At 51.4% G+C, this 23,650-nt stretch overlaps 2 protein-coding genes across 7 annotated transcripts in view; both read right to left on the bottom strand.

The window, feature by feature from the left end:
- Positions 1-7,181, bottom strand: part of chsy1 (chondroitin sulfate synthase 1) — a 27,301-nt gene extending 20,120 nt beyond the window's left edge. Inside the window, exons 1-2 of the mRNA XM_054769590.1 lie at positions 6,359-7,181; positions 4,712-5,207 (exon numbers count right to left, since the gene is read on the bottom strand). Coding sequence (XP_054625565.1) covers positions 4,712-5,207; positions 6,359-6,669 — 807 coding nt within the window. The 5' untranslated portion in view covers positions 6,670-7,181. The remainder of the gene's footprint in view (positions 1-4,711; positions 5,208-6,358) is intronic.
- Positions 7,182-7,329: 148 nt separating this feature from the next.
- On the bottom strand, positions 7,330-23,408 carry lrrk1 (leucine-rich repeat kinase 1). Of its 6 annotated transcripts, none has more exons than XM_054769585.1 (38): positions 23,198-23,408; positions 21,685-21,768; positions 19,618-19,820; positions 19,360-19,531; positions 19,115-19,288; positions 18,916-19,049; positions 18,452-18,678; positions 18,246-18,373; positions 17,959-18,122; positions 17,719-17,856; positions 16,781-16,893; positions 16,642-16,712; positions 16,428-16,557; positions 15,930-16,042; positions 15,621-15,835; positions 15,389-15,553; positions 14,901-15,073; positions 14,267-14,384; positions 14,016-14,175; positions 13,673-13,851; positions 13,498-13,595; positions 13,210-13,381; positions 12,988-13,148; positions 12,754-12,893; positions 12,410-12,683; positions 12,101-12,264; positions 11,832-12,029; positions 11,630-11,769; positions 11,424-11,561; positions 10,863-11,057; positions 10,633-10,784; positions 10,166-10,283; positions 9,965-10,081; positions 9,358-9,555; positions 9,066-9,280; positions 8,660-9,001; positions 8,487-8,591; positions 7,330-8,401 (listed from the first exon to the last, which is right to left on the bottom strand). In XM_054769585.1, exons 2-38 carry the CDS (start codon positions 21,722-21,724, stop codon positions 8,224-8,226), a joined length of 5,922 nt encoding a protein of 1,973 aa, XP_054625560.1. In that variant the 5' UTR covers positions 21,725-21,768; positions 23,198-23,408; the 3' UTR covers positions 7,330-8,223. The 6 variants fall into 6 exon arrangements, with proteins under 6 accessions (XP_054625560.1, XP_054625558.1, XP_054625561.1 ...); XM_054769583.1 differs by having other exon boundaries at positions 19,360-19,534; positions 23,198-23,407; XM_054769586.1 differs by having other exon boundaries at positions 15,389-15,550; positions 19,360-19,534; positions 23,198-23,407.
- Positions 23,409-23,650: the final 242 nt, after the last annotated feature.

The raw sequence follows: 23,650 nt of genomic DNA, 5'->3' as shown, positions 1-23,650 counted from the left end.
CCCAACACGCTTTCAAACATGCGGGACTATCCTAGACTAGGAGACGACATGCTGGGAAAAGACTGAAGACGGAAAGACATCTTTGACATTCCCCCATGTAAATGTTTTCAATGTGCTGATTATTTGTGGTTTGCAGACACCACAAACTTGTCAACTCTGCTGATGAAAGCATGTTGAGACATCGCTCGGAGGAGGTGTGTCACTTCCTGTGTGCTGTTGTAATGAAAGAGACAGCGCGCGCACACACACACGCACACACGTGCACACACACACACACGCAACATGACTCCGAGTCAACGTGGGGGTGGCTTCCAGAACTTCAAATCCATGACATTCTTGAGTGTGTGATAAAAAGACATTTTAAGATAAGACCAATCAGACAGACTCCGTCCGTCTTGTTCCACGTACGAGCGACAGCGGTTTGGAGAAGAAGTCCGTTTTAGCTGCCATAACTCACACGATGCTAATCCCGCAGCAGCAGGCCTGGGGGTGCAATGCATGCTGGGAAAGGCGCCGTGTTTCATCACACCAAGGTGTCACTATCACCACAACCGCTCACTGGCTTCTATTTTAGACCCCCTGTCAAGACGCCACAACAACTTGTCCATCACGCCAGTGGGACCATGCCACCATGGCCACCAACCTCTTCCTCCTCCTCCTCTAGTTCTATCCTCTGCAGGACATCACAGTGTGTGATCCATGACTTAACCGTGTCATTTTATCATCAATATCATTGATGCAGAAGGCAAGAACATGTCAAGTGTACATCATGTCCCATTATGTCAAAGCGTCCGCTGTGAGTAACTCTAATCCCATGAAACGGCTCTCCACGGCACACGCTACTACAATGCTAGCAGTGGCCAAAAGCACAGATAACGCCATTGATGCCAGCGCTGCCGGCAGCAGGCCACGTAACAACAAGGAGACACGGAGCAGCAAAAACTTGTGAGAGAGGCGGAACTGAAGGCAGGTGTGTGGTTAAGGACGTGCTCAGGACGTTGTCAGATGTTTCCTCAGATGCTGTCAGAGGCCTCATTGCCAAAATGCCAGCAAGGAGAGAGGCCGCTCCACCAGAGATACAGCAGTCGGCCCTTCTGTTCTACTGTATATTCTCCTTGGGCGGGACAGTGTGAACCTTGCAGAGAGCATATGGATGGCGGGTCGATGAATGAATGAATCTTTATGAGCTAATGTCCTGGTACTAATTCCGTTACTTTTTGGGGGAAAGTAACGAGTATGACTATGACAATATGATTTATTTTTCTTAAGTCCTTTTCCCAACACTCATGCCAAGTGTGGCATTGAGGAGTAAGTCCACACGCTTGATTCCACATTTCCTCCACGTTTGACGTGAGGGTGACGTCAACATCACTTTCAAAGAACGTCGCGCACACAACCAACACGTCTGCACACGCCAAAGACGTCCTGCAGGCCTCAACCAGAAAAAGACGACCAAGACTGGCTTGATTACGATTGGTTATGCTGCAACTTTTCTGACGTATCATTAAGTCCACACACACACACACACACACACACACACACACACACACACACACACACAGCTGGTCTTCTCAACTCCACCACCGCTTTCTAGTTGATGGAGACAAAGTGGTGGGAAAAAGAAGCACTCCCTGCTTCTCTGAGTGGCACGTAAGGCTATTGTACGCTGAGTCATAACATATACACGCACTACACAAACAGAAGGTGTACAAGGTGTAGCCCACCATCCCAATGATGCCTTGGTGCCAAGATGGACGACAGAGCGCCGCTGCCTAATCACAGCTGAAACAGGAAGTGCACTTGTGGAGCCGACGCCACAAACACGAGTCACCATCAAACTACTCCATGGAACTACACGACACAGAGCGAATGACATCACGCTTACACTGAAACACGACTCCTGCATTCACACCGTCTCGTTTCTACACGATCATTTTTAAAAGATTTGACTAAACAAGCTGCATCCGAAACAAACGCTGCCATTGTGCTCAAACACTTCCGCTTCCTCCTCGCTCTCCCCGTCCCCTGCAAGCCTCGCCAGCCAGGCCGTGTTGGCTCCACTACCTGATTCCACCACGGGGGAGGCTCGCTGGCTATCATTCATCAGCTCACGAGATGAGCGATCGCATTAATCAGTTGACTTTTCTTTATTATGTGCATGAACGTACTGTGGAGTGAGCGAGCATGCCATGTTTTTGACTTCCAGCCATCCATTCATCTTCTACCGCTTATCCGAGGTTGGGTCAGGGGGGGCAGCAGCCTAAGCAGGGAAGCCCAGACTTCCCTCTCCCCGGCGACTTCATCCAGCTCCTCTCAATGTGGAGGAGCAGCACTTCTACTCAGAGTTTCTCCCGGATGAGGGAGAGCCCAGCCACCCTATGGAGAAAACTCATTTCGGCCACTTGTACCCGTGATCGTGTCCTTTCGGCCTCTACCCAAAGCTCATGACCATAGGTGAGGGTAGGAACGTAGATCGACCAGTAAATTGAGAGCTTTGCCTTTTGGCTCAGTGCCCTCTTCACCACAACAAGACCTCGAGGTACTTAAACTCCTCCACTCGGGGCAGGATCTCATCCCCGATGCGGAGATGGCATGCCACCCTTTTCTGGATGAGAACCATGGACTCATGGATGTTTTTGACTCCACTGATTATTTTCAGTCTTATTTATTTCTTTCTAACAAGAAAGTCCTCCGACAACTGTCTTTCCGGGACCTCCCATGAAGACCGGCAGAAAGACCATTGGAAGATTCAAAATGAACAGGGATCAAATGAATGCGTTATGTACGTTTCTATAGTGTAAGTGAATGTAAATGAGGAGCACTGACTTCACTGAGGGAACATTCTTTTCACAGATGAAGTTGTCAAAGCACGGCAGGGTGTGTAGAACAGTTAGCTTTGGCATGCACTCTCGCTTCCCACACCAGACACTCAACAGTTTTTAAATAGTTTGTGTGTGTTGAAGAGAATCAAGTACAAGTGCACTAAATTCCCCTCAAGTCACGTTGTTACCAGCGTGGTGTTGAATTACACCGGCCTGTAAAATTTCACGTGAGCTGCATCCTCCTTATTTACATGAGACCAGCTCGTTAAAGCACCGCCTGGTTCCAATTAGCAACCGGCTCCTTGATGTCCCTCACCTTCCCTGAGCGAACGGCTCACTTTCACTGGGGCACAAATGGGCACAAAGTACCCACTAGCATGTGTGAAATGTTCCCTGGAATAGCAGATTTGTACTAATGTTACAACATGGGACCAGTGAACTTGTTCTACGTGGAATCACAGAGGAGCTCCAAAACCAACAACACTGCTTCATCTTGCAGCCAGCGTGTGTCTTTCCAAAGTCTCCGAAGGTAGCGGTCCTCGTGTCCTCATGCCAGTGCATGGACGGCTACACTTGACTCTCGGGGAACATTTTAGTAGAACATTTAGTATCAATTAGTAAAAGGGATGTCCCGCCAATCTGGTTGGGCCACACTCCAACATGGTAGGAGCGTTAATGCGCCTCAAAGCTGGTTGCCACTCGACTCCCGCCACCCGCAAGAAGGAGAAAACGCAACACCACCATGCAGACATGTCCGCCATGGACCGTGGTGAAGCTGCTTTCACATTGGACCTCAGATTTTCGGCTCCATAGCAACCGCGGTAGTTCCCTCTCACTGTGCCTAGGCTGCTGCGTCATGGTGCGGGGAGCTCGCACACAGTGGCGGAGCTACTGGTGGCCAATGGTGGGCGTGGCCACCCCACTGGCCATCTAGACATTTCAGGTATCAACTTATTGCCACCCCTATGTGAGTAACGGTCTCACCTTGGCCACCCCAATGAAACATTTCTGGCTCCGCCACTGCTCACACGGGAAGTGCTGCTCCAACCTCTATCGTGGTTGTTTATGCTAGGGACTGTCAATAAATTACTATTGCGCTGAAGAGAGTTTGTTAAAAAAAAAGAAGTAATATATTCTTAATCACACCACAAATTGATATATAAACATGTCAAACGATTAGTCCTATTATAAATGTATTTCTTCCAATTTTATGTTTTATTGGATGTACTTTTATTGGATTAGGGACCTGACTCACGGAGGTTTGTTCCAAAAGCTAAACAATATTGTTGGCTATGATGCGTAATAAAAAAAGTACATTCAGCAATAATTTGGTTGCATTATTTTTAATGCTTTGAAGAGCTATTTTCATAACCATATTTCCAGAAATTCATGTTTGCAAAAAAAGCTTATTTAAAAAAATATATATATTTTGGTACCACATCGGGCAAGTCTATAAAAAAAATCGGATCGGATGCCAAAAAATGTGGATCGGGACATCCCTAATTAGTAACATCTTAGTGACAACTAAAACCTTTTCTTTCTTGCCGCACGGTGGCCTAGGGGTTAGCATGTTGGCCACACAGTCTGGGTTCGTATCTCTGTTTGGACCATGTTCTCCCCGTGCGTGTGTGGGTTTTCTCCGGGTGCCCCGGCTTCCTCCCACATTCCAAAAAATGTTAGGTTCATTGGAGACTCTAAATTGTCCATTGCTATGAATGTGAGTGTGATTGGTTGTTTGTATGTGCCCTGCCATTGGCTGGCGACCAGTCCAGGGTGTACCCCAATAGGCTCCAGCAAAGGTCGACCACTGTGTGTATGACGGCCCTTATTATGAGAGTGTTTACCCGAATGTGAAGCCCAGAAGAATAACAAAGCGGCTCAGAACTCACCTCGTATGACCAGACGCATTGCACCCCCGCAAACCTGCGCACGCAGCGGCCCACCTCCACGTCCTCGTGGGTGGTGTACATCTCCTGCAGACACTCTCGGATGTGAGGCACCATCCTCCGCAGGACCTCGCGGCTCATGATGACCCCCGGGCCACCCATGCAGAAGTTCTCTCCGGGCTCCAGGGCCAGTTTGCCCAGTTCGTCGTGGGCCCCCATTCCCGTCTGCCCCAGGAACAAAGCCTCGCTGCTGTTGAGGCTGCGCAGGAAGTTCTCCAGCTTGTCGCTCTTGATGTAGACGTCGTCGTCGGCCCGCATGAACCACTCGTACTTGTCCAGGTAGTGGTCGTGCATGTACTTGAGCATCATGAACGACTTCTTCTGGGGCGGGTATGAGTCGTCCACGTTCCTCAGAGCCACGATGGGGATGGGGATGGAGGTGTCCGAGCCTTCGCTGGAGAAGAACTCCACGCGTCCCGGAATGGTCTGAGCCCACGTCCTGGAAGCACACAGTTAGCAAGGAAATATAATCACTGCATGATGACCTCAGCCAAGGATAGACTTGACTTTGTTTGGTTAGGATTACGCTAAAACTGCTTAAGAGGTTTCTACTAAAGCTTGATGTTGACTGGAAAAACACACGCTGGCACGGATCCAGCAACGTCTTTTCCACTTTTGATGATAAGCTAAGGAATGGACGTGTTTGTCAGTAAATGGACATTAATGACTGTTAAACCGGGAGGGCTTTTATGACATGTTGACTGACATCTTTCTTTTGGACAGAAAACAGCAAAGTAGAAAGAGCAGACCTCTGCCAAGGCCCAACAATCCTAACTTGGCGCCGCACCAAATGGACATGCTGCCTTCAGCGACAAAACAGCTGGCCAGATGTTCTCGTGCAGTTTTCCTTCATCCTGCAACAGCAGTGATGTGGTGTTCGTGGAGGCGGGGACGCACGTCAAGTCAGGCTTGCGTATACGTGCACTGATTAAAGGGCGGGAGCACGACACGCCTGTCCCACTCTTTTGTCGGTCATGACAACTTGACTTATTTGGAATCCTTTCAGCTGAAGTGGAAATGTGTTGTAACAGAACATGTCACGCGGGCCTGCCCTCAATCGACACCGGCCACTTCATTAGACACACAAGCTCATGCAAAAGACGTGTCATTTTTAACAAGATGTCCACTGTTGTGTAAATACTCTGTTAATCTAATAGCTCCAACAAAGTCAACATCGATATCGTGTTTGCTGATGTTTTGACCTTAAGAAGCTCTCCGTTAGAACGTCTCCCACACAGGCCACTATCTAATCTGCTGACTGGTTGATACAAGCTTGAGGCTTCGTTAAAACAATCTGGTCTTTAAAAAAAACAGCGGAGTTTAGTCGCTAATGAACTACTGAGATGGCTGAAGGAATCCAAATGTGTGTCATGTAAATGTAACTACAACATGTTACACACGACTGTAAACACGCAGGAGAACCTTCGTTGTGTTCTGTCGTTAGGTTCCATTCTTAATGAATGATACATCAACACATCTAGTGAATTGCGCTGCTAGAGGACCGCTAAAGAGTTTAAGCTGATCCACAACCTACAACAGCACGCACACGCAACCATGTAAGCAAGAATTACCAAGGTTACGTGCACGTACCTGTGCGCGGCCACGGCCCGGTTGTTCAGGTACTTCTGGGCGGTCATTACCCCCACGAAGAGGAAGTTGTTGGAGCGGGATCCCGGTGTCTCTGTGGCTGGCGATCCACTATCTTGAGGCGGCCACAGGACGCCGCCGTGTTCCTTGCCCAGAGCCGCGTTGAGGCCACATTTGGCCGGGTTGGCTTTGCGCTTGTGTCCGGCTTTCTTGAGCTCGCCGGCCTTGGGCAGGATGAGTCTGGAGGCCAGCGTGAAGCCGAGCACCAGACCCAAGAGGACGCTGAACCAAGCTCTCCGGCTTCGACCTGCCATCCCCCCACAAAAGTTCACCAGCCCACCGCTGCCCCTCTCTGTTTGTCTCCGTTGGGAGAGTAAGAACCGACGCAAGAAGAAAAATAAAGAAAAAAAAACAATAATGAAAAAAACGGAACTAAAAAGCTGGCTCTCACGCGCGCGCGCTCCCGCCACAGAGGCGCTGCTTACGTAGCATCACGATCGGCTACCCCAAGCCGCTACTGGATCAGCACAGCCCCGCAAACACTGCCAAGATGTCGCTGACCTCCACCGTCGACGCCGGCCAGCCTTCTTCCTCTTTGCCTCGAACAGCGGCGCCGTGCTGCTCGTTATCTCGCCATGTTGAGGATGTGGAGCTGTCGATGGAAGCCTTCAGCTAATGTGAGTAGTGTTGTGACGTTCGCGAACGAACAGGTTCTTTTGAACGGCTTGTTAACATGAACGATGGGAACCGAGTCTCCACAGTTACATGGGGAGGAGCACAGCACAGCTGAGCGGTGCTTATTAGATATGCAAATAGCATCAGGCCAAAAACAACAACAACACAGAAACACATGAATGCCTAAAAGCTGAAAGCTGTTTTGTACGGGAAATTCATTGTAGCTTGCTTTGTTTTCCAATGTTTATACGTGTTGAAGTCATGGTTTACACACATACACAACATTTTCACAAAGAGTAACAGTAATTATTTCAAAGATTAAACGAGTTAAGGCCAGTCTGGCCTTCTTACTTAAAAAATACTACATACTAAAAAAATGAGCCAAATGAGACCGTTTTTGAACGGCTCTTTGAAAGGAGCGGCTCACCAAGATCCAGCTCCCCTCAAAGAGGCACAAAGCCCCTCTCTAAATGTGAGACCGAGAGGCTTCCGTAGATGGGAGGCCTTCATGTTACATGGGGAAAAAGAAACACGTTTGCACCCACGTTGACTTTTTGTCCTTAGTGGCCGAATCGTTTAACGTTTGCAATGAACGTTGGTAAAATATGTCTATGTGGTCTAAAAATTAAGATGGATCGGAGTGCATAAAATACATATCCATTTCAAAAGACGTAAGGTACATAAAAAGCCAATTCAAACATTTTGCGTTTGAGAGGGAGGTCCATAAACGCAGCACAGGCTCATCCTCATTCGAATCTCTCGCGTTCCCTGCTGGTAGTTTAATACGACTCACCTTGCAATACGACTCACCTTGCAGGACACAGTGTGTGTGTTGTGGAATAGCCTGAAGGGAACTTTTCTATAGGTTTGTTCTCCATTGAAACGCAAATCACATTTTTACACAGTAGCAATCACAGCCTCCAAGTCACTGTTTAACTCCCCTTAAAAAAACACATTTATTAATTACACATTGTAACATTTGATAAATAAGGAAAAAGGGCGTGGCCTGATTAGAGAAAGGCTCCTCCAGAGGACAGGAAGTGCATCACGTAAAAAAAAAAAAAAAAAAAGACTCCACCTTCTCAGTTTTTTTTTTACTTAAAAAAAAAAATTCTAAAAAAAGTTGACAGTTTTTTCCACATCAGCCGACTTGAAGGTGTGGATAGGCCCCGCCCCTGCTCCTTCCTCATTGGCTACCTCCTCCTCCTGACGCTGCTTTCCACACGGCCAAGCTCCTCAGAGGTGCGGTAAAAGACATCCAGCTGGCGGGAGTCCCACGCCCTCCACGCACACACACTCCACACCGCGTCGGCATTCTGGAAGGCGCACACCACCGTCTCCTTCGCCACAAGCCCCGCCTCCACCAGCATGCTGTCAGCAAGGAGAGAGGGGCGAAGTCAGACCGGCTGCAGGACGTCATGTTTATGTTCAAGTGTGTTTCAGGAAGTCGACTCACCCCAGAACGGAGGAGCCCCCAGGAGGGTTGAGGACGGCGATGACACGCCCCCTCAGCTCGCCGCTATGCGGCCGCACTTCAATTAGCATTACATCGCCGCTGCGCCTGGCGAGGACACGCTTATTGTCAACTGGTTGGCTGATGTTACTGATTGACATGTGCTTTGTTGCTACCTGAAGACCCAGAGGAGGTCGTGGACCATCACAATCTTGATGGCTTGCAGACATGGAAAAGATCTTTCAGATTTCTCGTCACTGCCGCCATCCCGCTCCAAAGATGCGGGCACGTTGCTGACGTCCGAGGTGTCCACAGAGCAGGACGACGACACAGAGCGGTCCGTCAGCGAATCGCAGTGCTGGATGAGCTGAGTCCCCGCCTCCTCACTGCAAGTCAGCATCACGTCTGTGTTTGTAGGCTCCGCCTCCTCCTCGTCTCTGACTGGCGCCGTGTGAGCGCCATCGGCCGCTGGACGCTTCACGCTGAAGACGTCCCGAAGAGGACTGCAGTCGCCGCAGCTGACAGACGAAAGGGTGTGAGCGAGATGTCCGGGCGGCGCCTGCAGGCGGAGCGCACACTCACCAGTACTGGGCGCACGGCGAGAAGGAGGCGGCGTGGAAGAGCAGCAGGGTGTTGCTGACATCATCCAGCGTCCACACCGACTCCTCCCCCCACGCGCTGAAGCCAGTCGCCATGGAGACGATGGAGGACGGTGGCGTGTACGGGTCCAGCCTCCGTAGAGGGTCAAGGGTCGCGCGGTCAACCACCAGGAGGCCTGGCCCGTTGGAAAACCACAGCTGCTGACAAAGTGGGCAGGGTGAGGGGGGGCGTGGCCTCTCTGGGAGGCACGGCGGTCACCTAAAAGGTCACTGACCTGGGAGCCCCCGCCAACCAAAACCATGCACCGGACTGGAGCGGATCTCTGTCTGGGGTCAGAGTCCAGGAGGCCGAAGGAGGCCTTATTGAGCGTGTGCGAGCAGAGGTAGGCTTCACCCTCTGCAGGAAGCCCCTCCAGCACACTGTAGACCGCCACCAGGCCGTCTGACATCCCTGCGAAGACCTGCTCCGGGTTCTGTGGAAAAACGGGAGAACCACCACCACTTACCTCGCGTACACACAAAAACCAGAACCACCAACTCGGATGCCAGTTCATTGAAGCTTTGCGCTAACTTCCTTCCTGCATCACTCAAGTCGGTCACACTGTTCGCACAAGAGACGCTAAGCTCTGCCCACCGTCCTCACATCAACTCAACACGAACATGGGGTGAGGGGGACAGAAGTCACATGAGTGTGAATGACTTCCCCACGCTTGCTGCTATGCTAATTAGCATGTAGTTAGCACTCTGCTAACCGTCCCAAAGACTTTCAACATAAAAGCATCCATGACATGGTGTCATGTTACCTGTGTGTGTGTGTGTGTGTGTGTGTGTGTGTGTGTGTGTGTGTGTGTGTATGTGTGTGTGTGTGTGTGTGTGAGACACCTGTGCTCCAGCTGGGATGGGGAAGAAGCAGGTGATGACAGCAGGACAGGACAAATGTTTCTGTGGCTGATGCAGTGGACACATGTCTTTGAGGATGTAGATGTACACTTCCTGTTCCTGTCAAGTGACCAGGAAACAACAACAACGACATGTCACAGTAGACTTTGCATGAAACGAGCAGGTGGTGACGCTGGCATGTACCTCGGTGGCCACCCACAGCGTGTTGGACAACTTCATCAGACAGCTGACTTTACTGCCAGGACACGACATCCTCCTCACCTCCACCTGACCTTTGTCCACATTCAGCACGCTGTAGTTCCTGCACAACAGCGGGGGTAATAAACTACTGCAGAGTACTTCAGTGTGCGGTGTGGGGAAGAGGGCGTGGCCTCAGTGAAAGCATAAACGAGGGGAAGGAGGTGAGCGTCACGTAGACCACCTGTGTTTTTACTGTATGCTAATTATTAGCCTGTTATTTACCGCCTCACACCTGCATGTTAACAGTGTGGGCCGGCGGGCACACAAGCGAGCGTGAGAAACTTGCTGAGCTACCTTGTGAAGCGATGGCCAGCGTGACCTTGCCAATGACATGAAAGATGGGTGACTTTATGTCCGACTGGTAGCCAATCATCGCTTTAGGTGGTACAAGACAGCAGTGGCGTACCCACCTGTAATCACCATCTCCGTCCCAGAAGACGACGCTGTGTCCCTTTAGTGGTGACAAGAAGAGCTGCGAGTGGCTGCCGCTCTGCAACACGTAGCGAAGGCAGGCGAAGCTCGGCTCCATCATGCGCCTGACGCACTGCGACGCCATTGGACGCTAACACACACACCAGGAAGTACAAGTCACGCTACGTACAATGATGGTGCTGATGGTGGGGATGAGGATGCAGCTCACCTTCTCAGGCTTGGTGTCCCAACATTCCATCATGAGGCCGTGCAGGAAGTGGAACTGGACCTCCACCGGGTCGCCCAGATGCGGTCTGACTCCTTTGGAGAGCTTCTTGGAGATGTGAAACTGACGATTTCCCAGCGACGGCCGACGGCCCGACAGCAGCTCGAAAAGCACCATGCCGTATGAGAACACGTCCACCTGCACCACCAACGTTAAGTCAACATTATGAAGCCATAAACGTGACACGTGATGAAAGCCAGAGGACTTCTTCACGTCAACAGACTTCCTGCCTCGTCTGCGTCTCGTTAGACCAACGACGTGGTCTCAGAGTTCGGATGATGAGGATAAAGAGGTAGCAGGCCTGGCCCAGCAGGAGTTTTGGAAGTTTCTTCCACAGGCGCCAGGCCCAATAAAAACAATGGGCGATGTCGCCCCCGCTCCCTCGAGTGAGGCTTGCATGGACATCACAAGCCAACATGTGCTTCTGATCAGACAAGAAGTCCTAAAGTCCTCATTTTTTTCCCCACACTTCCTCCTGATCGGCCAATCATTCCAAAGCAGTACCTTCTCGTCATACACGACGCCGGGTTGGACCTCGGGGGCCTGGTAGCCCGGCGTGCCCTCCACCCCCAGCGCCCCCTCATGGAAGGACTGTCGCGAGATTCCGTAGTCCGACAGCTTGACGTTGACAGGACACTCTTCCTGGAAGAGGACACGCTATGAATGGTGGGAAGCCATGGCTGTGATGTCACATGACATCATATGCTGACCTCTAGAGACCAGACCAGGATGTTGTCAGACTTGAGGTCACAGAAGATGATGTTCTTCCTGTGGAGGTACGCCAGCCCGGCCACTATCTGGTAGGCCACCTTGAAGGTGATCACGTGGCCTAGGGGCGCGTACCTGCAGCCTGCAAACAGCGCAGCGTCGTGAGCACAGAGGCTCCGCCTACTGCGCCGTGACATCACACACCTTTGCCTCGCTCCTCCAGAACAGAGTTGAGGCTGCCAAGCGGCGCCAGCTGCAAGGCGAAGCACAGGGGGTGGATGGACACGCCCACCAGGGACACCACACACGGGTGCTGCAGCGAGTGCAGCATGCTGGCCTCTTGCCGGAACTCGGAGAAGCAGCGACACGCGTCGGCTGAGTGCAGGTGTTTCATCATGGTGTCTGCCACAAGGTTAAAGGTCATACACCACGCAACAGGACGTGCGTGCGTGTAACCGAACAAGCCTGCGTACCGGTGTTGACCGTCTGCTGTCGGCACTTCCTGAAGTGGAAGCGCTTGATGGCCACCGGCTGTCCCCGGTATCGGGCCCGGTAGACGACGGTACCGCTGCCACCCTGCCCGATGATGCTGGCCTCGTCCTCGGAGTACTCCAGCAGGTTCTTCTCCAAGAAGAGCCTGAAACACACAAACAGAACCACTTTGACACCGACTGGCCCGACCGAACTTTAGAAGAGATGATATCATTATGAGACAGCGAAGCCTGTAAACCCCAATGTGCCCTCTTGTCCTTCCCCCTGAGGGTCTGAGAGTGAGATGGTACCGTGCAGGGAGGTCGGTCATGAAGAGTTCTGGTACCAGCTCCTGGAGTGGGACGGGCTGCTCCGGGTGTCGAGGACAGACGATGTGATCCTCCTCCGCGGCAGCCAGCGCACAGTCCTCCATGTTGAAGAGATAAACCCCGCCCCTGTCTGCGTCCTGGCCCGGCTGGCCATCCCGCAGCTCCATCTGGTTCTGCTGGACCCACGAGGCGCACAAGGGGCAGGGGGCGTATTGCTCGATGACCAGGCTGCCGTCACTCTCAGTGGTCGTCAGAGCTGCGACGAGACAAAATAAGCGACACTTTGTCAGCAGACAAAAACGTGACCACAGTTCTGGCGTACCGACCCGGAAACCACTGCTCAATGAGAGCGTTGACGTGGTCCGTGATGAAGGCCATAGCAGAGAAATCCCTCGTCTCTGACTGGCAGATTATCTTGATGCCGCCGCTCTTCTTCTTCTTCCAGTTGACGTCTGAAGACTCCACACTGCGGAGACACGACAAGCTTTGAACCTTTCGGTCCGAACTTCCTTCCCGGTTTGACTGTGTTGGCCTCGGCGCCGCCCACACACCACTCTGACCTCAGGTAACCTCCATCAAAAGTGACAAGCAGCCCCTCCCTCCAGTAAACGGTCTGATTGCGCCGGACCCTGAAGGTGCTGCAACGGTTCCTCTGCTGGCTTCCTCCAAAGCTGTAGATCACGGAGGTCCGGCTGCAGTGAGTCCGTTTGGGCTCAAACGACTGCGTGAGCACAACACGTCACACACCGGAGAGACCAGCGTCGGAAAGAGCGTTCCGGTACCTGCAGGTCCATCTCGGTGAGGCTGATGAGCATCCTGGCGATGAAGCGCTCCCAGAAGCCGGCGGGGACGAAGCTCATCTTGAAGAGGCGCTGCAGCATGTTGGTGCTCTGCGGTCGGAAACAGTGAACGTCCATGGCGGGCGTGGGGGGCAGCAGGTGGGGCAACAGGTAGCTGGGGAGGGACAAATAAAGATAAAACATAAAAACCAGCATCTGACAAGAGGTTTCTGCAGCTGTAGCGTATGAATCTGACAGCGTGTGTCTGGATCAGGTGGAGACGGAAGAGACCTGTTGTTGGCCACAGGCAGCGCAATCTCAAACTTGGCCAAAAACTGGAAGTACTGCTCCTCGGTGTGCTGGGTGAATCCGGTCCCGACCAGCAGCATCTGCAGCACAAAGCAACATCAGCGTCTCCGCTTCCTGTCCCGTCAAGAGCGGAGGGACGCTTCTCGAGACGCTTCACCCTGAGGTCTTCGGTTCGGATCACGCCGTTCCTGGCGACACAGCGGGAGGACTTGAGGTGGACGATCCTCTGCAGGCACTCGGACAGCCAGACGGGACACAGGAAGTAGAGCGTGCACAGGCCGTGGCTGGTGTCGGGGAAGTGGAGCAGCGTTCCCGTCTCCATGAGGAAGTTGATGGCTGAGCAAGAATGCAATATGACCGCATGCCATTACGATGAACCAACAACTTTCACGCCACGTCATTTTTAAGGCTTCAATGACCGATGTCTAGTCGCGGGCCACAAAATATGAGCCCACGGCCGTGAGTTTGATACGCCTGGATTAGCGGAACGGGAAGAGTACCAGACTGCAGGTCCTCGTAGTCTCTGATGTCACTTCCTGGGTTTTGTTGGATGATGCGGTCCAGCTGCGCCTCAGTGAGAAACTGGACTTCTCCCTCCGCGTGGCGTCTTTGTTTCTCCGCAATGACGGCTTCCTGCAGGGTCAGGTAGCTACGAGGGATCTGGTGTGAGTGGGAAAAGTCTTTCAAGAATGCCAATTCTTTTAGTTCATCCTTTATTTTGAACAAAAGCAAGGAATGCCCACAGACTCACCAGCCTGCCCAGCAGCTTCCCACCGCATGAGGCACTGCCATCTTTCATAGAGAGCGCCGCCTGGTGGATGAGCTTCTTCAGCCCGTCCAAACCTTCCAGAGTCTTACATGACACCTCGCTGCGGCACACACACACACCCACCCTGAATGAAATACTGCACTAATACATCACATGGAGTTGAGCTTATTGCTAAGTGGAGTACAGTGTTCCCTCGTTTATCGCAGGGCGTAGGTTCCCAAAATTGCCGCAAAGTTGCCCACTTTATTTTTTCCAATGATTATATTTAAAACTCTAACACCAATAGTGCAATAGTGATAGCCGCTAACGGCGCTGAAAGGCATTTACCTGCATATGCCGATCTTGTGATTTTTCACAGTAATCAGCTGATACCGATCGGTGGCCGATGGATTGGAGGACCACTCTAGTCTACAGCCAATCAGGGCGCAGAAGAAGAAGAGAGAGAACAGAGAGACACAGCCGCCTCGCGCTAAAGCACAGGACTACAACACCCAACTTCCCACAGTGCAATTCATCTTAAAGGGCCAGGCTCGGCCTAAAACAGCGAGTCCGCGAGAGGTGAACGGCGATGGAGCGAGGGGACACTGCACAGTAAAACAAAGAGATGTTCACTGACTGCAGATGTTTACAGCTGATGTCAGGGTATCCGCTGGCCCGAGCGCCCGACGGTGAGCGGCAAAGTGCCAAGATGTAAGCCCTCAGTGTCGCCAGCCTTTCTGTGCGAAACTTTGAGTCGATGAGATCCAGATGTGTTCCCACGACCACCACAACCGAGTTGGGTGCTCGAGCCTTATGACAGACATGCATAGAGAACACACACACACGAACACACACAAGCCGCCTTCAAAGGGTTGCTGCGATGATGACATGGATCGTATTCTCTAATTGCTGACAGAACTTGATGCCATGTGCATCTGCCAAGAATGTGGCCATGTGTGTAAAATGAGGCAGGGGAGGCCCTAAACACCGTGTGTTCTGTATGGAGGGAGGTTTGGACCTGACTGTGCCAACTCGTGCCCCAAGTCTAGCTCCTCCAGCTTGCGGGCCGGCCTGGGAGAGTTAGTTACGGCCGTTACCAAGGCAAGAAGCACCGAGTGTGCCCACCTCGATGTTGAGCAGCCACGTCTGCAGGCTGGCGACGGCCTCCTCGCCCAGCGTGAGGTTCCATGTGAGCACGTAGAGGGCGCTGTCGGTGAAGAAACACTGAGTGACAGCCGACATGCTGGCTGGACCGCCCACATCCCACACGTTGAACACCACAGACTTCTTCTGGAACGACAACATCAAGTCATCCCACCCCAACCGGGTCAGCGGGCTTGTGTGAAAGTTCTCTCACGTTGCTTTTGCCTCCGTTGGGATAGTCCAGCTCCCACGTGGAGGTGGAGATGCTGCATTCGTCCGGCGTGAAGGCGGACACTTTCCCCATCTGCAGTGCCTCCAGGAGGGCCGACTTGCCCTGTCTCGGCGGACCAATCAGGAGCATCTTCAGCAGCCGACAAGGCTCCGCCTTACGAAGGTGCGCCCGCAGGAACGCAAGAACCGCCGCAGAACCTGAGAGATCAAACATGGAGGACCAATGTAGGCTTTTCACAAGGAGAGCTTCAAAATAAAAGGCATAATTGGTCATTAAAACATGAAGACGAACCTTCCCTCCTCACTTCCTGTGGCACGTTGCTGATGTTGAGGTTCTCGATGTCCAGCTGCCACAGGTTCGTCAGCTGACCCAACTCCACTGGGAGCTCACGGATGCCGGCATTACTGGCCAGACGACACACGTCAGCACATTTTTACGACTAAACAGAACCATGCGCGCGTCACACAACCATCATTTGGGCTTCTGGCGGCAGCAGGAAATCAGAACCAGAGGGACGGAGCGTGAGAGGCAGGCAGCTCTTACGCAACAGCTGCAAACATCTGCACCCAAACTGCAGCTGTCCGGTCTCACACTGGACCTGACGGTCACTGACAGCGGCCTCTTGAACTTTGGACTTGTCTTTTACTCAACTGCAGAGAGCACCAGGCGTGTATGCAGTAGGTTTTGCTGCCCCCAGTGGTTAATAGAGCTATGATGTCCACTGTCATGCTGAATTACTAACTAATACGGTCTGCCCTGTTGTCATAGCAACCACCAAGCACGACTCACTTGGACAGGTAGAGCTCGCTGAGGCCGCTCAGACCACACACAGACTGCGGCACGCACTCCAGTTGGTTGTCGTTCAGGATCAGAACTTCCAGCGAATCCCGAAGAAGAGCCGGGAACTCGACTGGACGTGCTGCCGAGTCAGAACCAAGAGGCGGGTCAGGAGGAATGACATGAGTGGTTGTTTAAGCTCACAGTCCGACATGATCCCGTGTACCTGGATCCGGCTCTCTTCTGCTCCAGGTGGTCAGGAAGGAAAGTCTTCTGGATTTGGGCGCCTCTTCGCTTCTGCGGAAAAAAGACGGTTCAGCTGACAGCGTGCACATGCGCACGCACGCCCGCACGCGTGGACGTACTTGCCCAGTTGGTTCCTGGAAAGGTCGAGTGTCCTGAGCTGGGCGCAGGTCCACTTAGAAGGCGCCGGAAGGGTGGTGATGGCATTCCCGCACAATCTCAACGAGACCAGAGCCTGACAGGGACGAAGAGGAGGACGATGAAGAGACGGTGATCAGAAGAATCAGAGCTGTGAAGACCGGCGGTTCCGGCTTGAACGATCACCTGGCCGGACCAACGCTGTGGCGCCAGCGCTACTAGTTTTTCTTTACAAAAACTATTTTTTGTACCTTTTATCTTTGGCCCCCATTTCTGCTCTTCTTCTTTCTAAACCGTGCACCTGATGGCTTTCACTTTTCCATGTTTTGTTGACAAAAATAACACCACTTAATTGTCACCCAACCAGCAGTCGGGGCTGATCCAGCTCATATTGACTCAATTAGTTTTACTTCACATCTTAGGAGTGAAATAACGCCTGCGATATAACGAATAGAATATTAAAGAATGAAAGATGTTTTATTTTGGAGCAATTAAGCAATAAAGTTGTAATTTACTTCTTTTTAACCGTATAATTATATCCTGAGGGCTGAAGCATGGTGGTGAAATGAGTCCCCCCTCCCCAAAAATCTGTTTGGTTTGGTCACGTGGTGGACATCTGATGACATTGAGCGGCATGGGGTCGCCACTATCCCGCCACACATCCTGACTTCACACCCCTGAACACAAATAAATGGGATCCCTCCCCCCCTCGCAGCGCCCCCCAAGAGAATGCCGCCCTGTGGCCCATAGCTAGGACCGCCACAGGAACACATACAGAAAAAGCTCAAACCTCTAACATACTAATGGAAGGCGTGCAGGCATGCGGTCTATCGCGTGTCAACAGCGCCCTCTGGAGGCTAGCGAGCAAAGAAAAAAAAAAGGACACAGCGTGAAGGAACAGTTCTAGCTGGGTTCTTGCTACCTCCAGCTCAAAGATGTAGGAGGGCAGCTCTTTGAGACAGTTGTCAGAGAAGTCCACATCCTGCAGATGACTCTTCCAGAAGATGGAGATGTTGTCAGGAAGACTCTGAATCTGGTTGGAGGAGGCCTTGCAGTGCTTCTGAAAGCCAACAAATAATGAGCTCCTCAGAACAACGTTCACCTACAGAACCTGACGCTGTGCATAGAGTGGGGGTGGGATCGGGGGCGCGTGGCTTCTCACCAGGGGACAGGACCAGGGGTCTGGAAAGCTGCTCAGCTTGTTGCGACACACTTTGAGGAAGCGCAGGGATTTGAGGGCGTGCACGACAGTGGCAGGCAGGACGCTCAGGCGATTGTTGGACACGTCTAGCTCCTCCAGCTTGCGGAGTCCGATCCAGTTGGTCGCTGAGAAGGATGAGGATGATATGATGAATGATGCTAACACTAAAGGAATATGCTCTCCGGACCGTGTCACTCGGATCTTTGTCGTCTCATGACTGTGAGCGTATGTGAGGAGGCGGGACTTACAGTCAGGGATGTCAAACAAGGACACGAGCTGGTTCTTGGCTGCAGACAGTCTCTGGATGTGGGTCAGGTGGAGCAGGCCAGCTGGTAAAGTGCTGAGCTGGTTCTGCGACAGATTGACCTGACGTAACCTGGAGCAAACGCGGAGGACAACTCAAGTCAAAGAAATTACACAGGCGCTGCTCTTATTTTGAAAGTGACCCGACTACCTGGAACAGATGACCTCCTGAGAGGTGGCAGCAGGCGGCAGCTCCCTGAGCAGGTTGTTGGACAGGTCCAGGTTCTGGAGGTGGACCAGACCCCAGGGAAGCACGGAGGGCAGCGATGTCAGGCTGTTGGAGGACAGGTCCAAGTCGGTGATGAGGGAGGACACGTCCACAAACCAGTCCAGTTCCAGCCAGGGCAACTGTAGACCGCTCCAACACACACTGAGGGCCTGCAGAAGTGGGTCAGGTCGGGTCGCATGTGGTGATACACTCACATAAACAAAATGATGAACACATCATGGGCTGAGCAGCAATGATGTCACATCCTTCCCAGAAGATCATAGCACTAACTCAGCGTCCAATGAGGAACTAGAGGGCATTATGAGCTCATCAGGAGATTGCTATGATATGCTGTGATGTATGAAGTGGATGACATCATCACTCATTCTTAAGCATTTGTAACGAACCTCTTCTCCATCTTGGGTGCTCTCCACCACTCTGCGTCTGAGGAGGCGCGTGCTGAAGGCGGGATGGTCCATCAGCGTGTACGAGGAAAAGCTGGCCCCGTTTTGCAACAGGAAGTCCGCGATCTCCTCGCTGCCTGCAACACAGAGACAACCGGTCAGACGCCAGACAGGATCTGAACCGGCTCCCCGCGCACGTCACCTGCTTGTGCGGCGGCGTAGAGCGGCAGGCCGCTGATGACAGCGAAGTCGTCACTGTGGACGGCGCAGTCTTTGGTGTCGGCGCCGTAGCGGTTGACCAGCAAGCGGACCACGTCCAGGTGGGCCTGCTGGCACGACGTGGCCAGCATCCAGCTGAGAAGCTCGCTCCGGACACCTGAAGACGCCAGACATCAGTCCTCAGGTCACACGAAAAGTCTGGGCCGCTATCTGCTATGCTCCGCCCACCCGGGAAGGAATCCAGCAGAACTTGCACCACGCTGCTGTGTCCAAAGTACGCCGCCACCATGGCCGGGTTCTGCTTGGACGGTTCTTGTGGAACGCTGAGGTGGACCTCCTTCAGGAGGTACCGCACGCTGTGCACGTCACCATGCTGAGCTGCTACACGCAGCAGACGCTCCTGCTGTGCATGTGCACACACACACTCGCATGAACATACTGTGTGTGTGTGTGTGTGTGTGTGTGTGTGTGTGTGTGCGCACATACTGCCTCCACACACTGCTCCCCCGCGCTGCACTGCACACAAGTGGCTCGCTGGATCAAGTCCCGCGCAGCCTCCTCCTCGCCCTCCTCATAAGCCCTGTGGATGCTCTCCAGGGTGGGGGAGGGGCCCAACGCACCGCTGAGATCTGGACCTGGACAGGGACCCGGGAGGGACGACGCCTTGGCCCCCATCTCATGTCTGAGTTCTGAGACACACAAGAGAGAGGAGGAGGATGACGATGACAAAGGTGGAACACTTCCTCCTGTGGTCACACGGCAAGTATGTCACATGATTTGTAGATTAGTGGCCCAATTCACTGCCCGCACACACACACACACACACACACACACACACACACACACACACACACACACACACACACACACAAGACCAAGACCAAGTCCAGAACCAGGACTGCTTCCAGAACCCTGACTGGAACTAGAGACCGACCGATATATATCGGCGGGCCGACTATGATCACCGATGAATCAATATCAGTGAAAATGTAGCTGCTATATTCTTTTTTTGTTTTAACAGCGTATGAACGCGCATTGTGGTGTTCATCCTTGTGGTGTATTGGAGCCATCTGTGGCTGCTCTGTTGCATGCGTCTGTTATTGTATTTCCTACTGCTACCAGTAGAGGGCGTTGTACACCCGTTGAAGACGTGTACTGCTCCACTCATCTCAGTTTGTGTTCACGTGCCTGTAGCAGCATATTAGGAACCTACGGTAGGCAATAGCCGGCTAAATATAGAGCCACAACAGTTAAGGCTCATCTGCGTCCTGATTGGCTGTAGACCATAGTCAATCAATCTCCCTCATGCAGTTTCCTGTTGGTTTCCTGTAGTGGTCAATAGTCACTCGCAAACTAGCAAACTGAGTGAGCTGCTTGCTAACTGCCAATAAACAATAGAAGAAGAAAAAGAAGCTAACTATCGGATAGCTGCTTTTTTCAGCCTCCAATATCAGTCGGACTCTAACTCGAACCTACTGCTATGTTCAGAACCAGGAGCGTGTCCTGAAGCAGAAATGTATGTCCAGAACCAGGACTGTGATCTGACATGAAGGAAAGAGAGGTGCAGTCAGTCGCAGCGTCCTGAGGGAGCAGCTGGTGATCCTCCTCAGTGTCATGTGACATGAGACCAAGAGACGTGTGGAGGTTCTGCTTGTGTCGAGGAAGAGGAAGAAGCGAGGTCAGCGTGTGAAAGTCACTTCCTGTTAGCAAACCGTTTAGTGGAGGGCAGTCAAGCTATCAGGCTACCAAGACGCCGCCGCCATCAATCCTGCCAGCACAGACCTCGACGCCGCCCCCAGCCTATTTACGCTCACCGTGTACCCACATTGGCACCGCCTCTTTCTTTTCTCTGTCACATGACGACTGACTTTTGACCTCAAAATCAATAATGTGCTTACCTCATCAGAGAACAACAGTGACCCACGTAGAACCCAAAAGATCATCAAAGGACGCAATTGACCCCACAGAACCGCAGACAACCGCATCACCTCCATCAGGAGAGAGGGGACAGACTTTGGACCAGAACACTCGGAACTGTCCATGTATCCAGGACCGGAATGAGCTTTTCATGGCTGATCCCAGCATCCCAAACTGAGACATCCTACACTCTGTCATCTACCACGCATCATCATCGTCAGCAGCAGCATGCTCACTAACCTGCTGACACACATGCAGCTCTTCATCATCTTCCTCTCGCTTCCTCCCAGTCAACCTCCGATATCCAGGAAGCAGCTAACATGCTAACGTGGTGATGGGAGGAGGAGCTGCTCTGAGCTTCCAGAAGGACACGCCCAGCCAGCACTTGCATTTAGCTCAGCTTAACATGAATGCTACAGACACTGGCTAACACCACTAACTAACAGTAAATGTCACAGACTGTTCATTTAGCACAAATGCAAATTGACTCGACTCTTAGGTGAATCCCTCACGCTTGCTCATAGCTTGGCTGATCATTCTCACTGTGAAGCAGCAATCACGCATGCAAGGCTCCAGTTTCATTTCCCGTTTCAGAGTGAACATCCCCAAAGAAGAGCAAAGCATGCCGGGACTTACGGCTCGGTGCGGCCATGTTTGCCTGCGGCGGGCAGGACATCCGCGCTGCATTCAAGTGTCACAGAGGAAGACTCAGCTGTTCACCTGCAACAACAATGTGACAAACTCACACCTCATACATTTGTGATGGACTTCATGATTGTGTCAACCCTTACAACCATTCATGAATGGCACTGTTGTCACCATACCACTCACAGCCAATAGGGGGCTTATCTATATGGCATCTGGGGGTTGCTGTGATATGCTGTCATGTATTAACTAGTCCACAGCTCAGAGCTAACAGACTAGGATAATATTAGCATATGGGTGTGGACTGTTGACATTTCACTCAGATGCTACAAATATCAATCAGCTCAACCAATGGGAGGCCAACAGGGGTTTAGATCACACACGTTATCTGCCAATGACTAGCTGCTAGATATAGTACCTGCTACCATTGGAAAACAGTGACATGTCAAGTCATAGACGAGCATCGAGTGGGTTTGTCCACTGCTGCGATACGGCAACGTCGCCGCCATATTGGATGTGTCACAGCTAGGAAACAGTTAGGCACCAAAAACACATTTTTGCCCGCTTATTAGTGTGTGTGAATGTCAAAGAGGCATCAACTTAAATTTCTTTGTAGAAAGGCGCTTTATAAAATTAAGTACATTTACTTGTATTCATTTACGGCGCATCCTTGACACATCCAATATGGCGGCGCCCTTGCCGTACGGCTCGGCGCTAGATGCGGTGTCTACGTATATACGTTTATGCTGTAATGCATGAACGAATCCAAGTGGCAGAGCCAACAGACAAGATAACAGCATGTGTGTGTAGTGTTGACATTTCACTCAAACGCTAAGAATATCAATCAGCTCAACCAATGGGAGGCCAACATGGGTTTAGATCACACACGTTATCTTTCAATGACTGTATCTGACATCAGTTCGGTAGGAATGGAGTAAATCAAAGGGTTCCCTCATGTGGCTGGGATATGTACTGCAGATAAAAATACGCATCTAATTTAATGTTTCTTATATGCACTGTTTTGCACACTGTGGACGCTCCCTTACTAAAAATGTGTGGATGCAGATTTTCCTCAATAAAAACATGGATCATAGACCTTAAATAGACATGACTCAGTGTTTCCTGGTTGGAAGTTACAGCACATAAACACATGTGGCGCTTCTATTTTCCCCCAGGAAAGTGGCGTTCAGTAACAGCGATTTGCCGGGCGACACCCTCCGATTCCCACCCTTTTTTGCTGCTCGTCGTCGTTATGTAGACTTCAACAACAAAACTTATCAAACTTAATGTTACTGAAAACAAAATGTTATGCAGCATGCGACAGTGTCGAATCGAATGTATTTCAAAACCTGAATGAATGGTAGCGCCAGTTTGCTTTGTGAGTTGACAGAGATAAATGTCTAAAGGTTTTTTTTGTCCCACTTTTCACATCAGGAGTGGAGCGTTTTGCTGTGGTGATGCATTTACGAACCCCCTTCTACGGTAGAGTCATAAAATCACTCACCAGGTGGCATCGCGGACACTTTGATGACTTTTAAGCCACTCGACGAGAAAAAAGACATGCAAACTTTCCACGCAGACGATTTAATGGTAACAGACCGACTTCCTGCTTCTCTGATGCTAACTGCGAGAAACACAAACGTTAGCCCGACACTTGGACGCTTCCCGAAATTCATTTCAGAATAAAAGACGTGACCGGACGCCATTCGTCAAAACACACGACACTTTACAGGAGAGCTTGACACACAGGAGTTCTTTATTATAATTATTTAAACAGTCTATTTAAATATCAAACTATTGTCGACAAAAAGACATCCGCATGTTTCACAGCACCAGTGTGATTTGTGATTGTTTTGCTCTTAGTTATTATTAATACAAATAGTAGTGCTTAAGGCGATGCAGTTATTACAAAACAAGCAACAGAAAATTAAATTACTGGCACATTTGGTCTAAAGTG

The sequence above is a fragment of the Dunckerocampus dactyliophorus genome, chromosome 3, assembly GCF_027744805.1.
Source record: "Dunckerocampus dactyliophorus isolate RoL2022-P2 chromosome 3, RoL_Ddac_1.1, whole genome shotgun sequence".
Taxonomy (NCBI): Eukaryota; Metazoa; Chordata; class Actinopteri; order Syngnathiformes; family Syngnathidae; genus Dunckerocampus; species Dunckerocampus dactyliophorus.
This window is presented reverse-complemented; position numbering and strand designations above follow the sequence as displayed.

Excerpts from the sequence above, each read along its gene's own strand:
- lrrk1 (XM_054769583.1), bottom strand. The coding sequence starts at position 21,724 with ATGTCCTGCCCGCCGCAGGCAAACATGGCCGCACCGAGCC. Across the intron at positions 11,058-11,423 it reads GCGTCGTGTATGACGAGAAG|GTGGACGTGTTCTCATACGG; the intron begins GTACTGCTTTGG and ends TTGGTGGTGCAG. Across the intron at positions 9,002-9,065 it reads TCGCCGTGCGCCCAGTACTG|CTGCGGCGACTGCAGTCCTC; the intron begins GTGAGTGTGCGC and ends TTCGTCTGTCAG.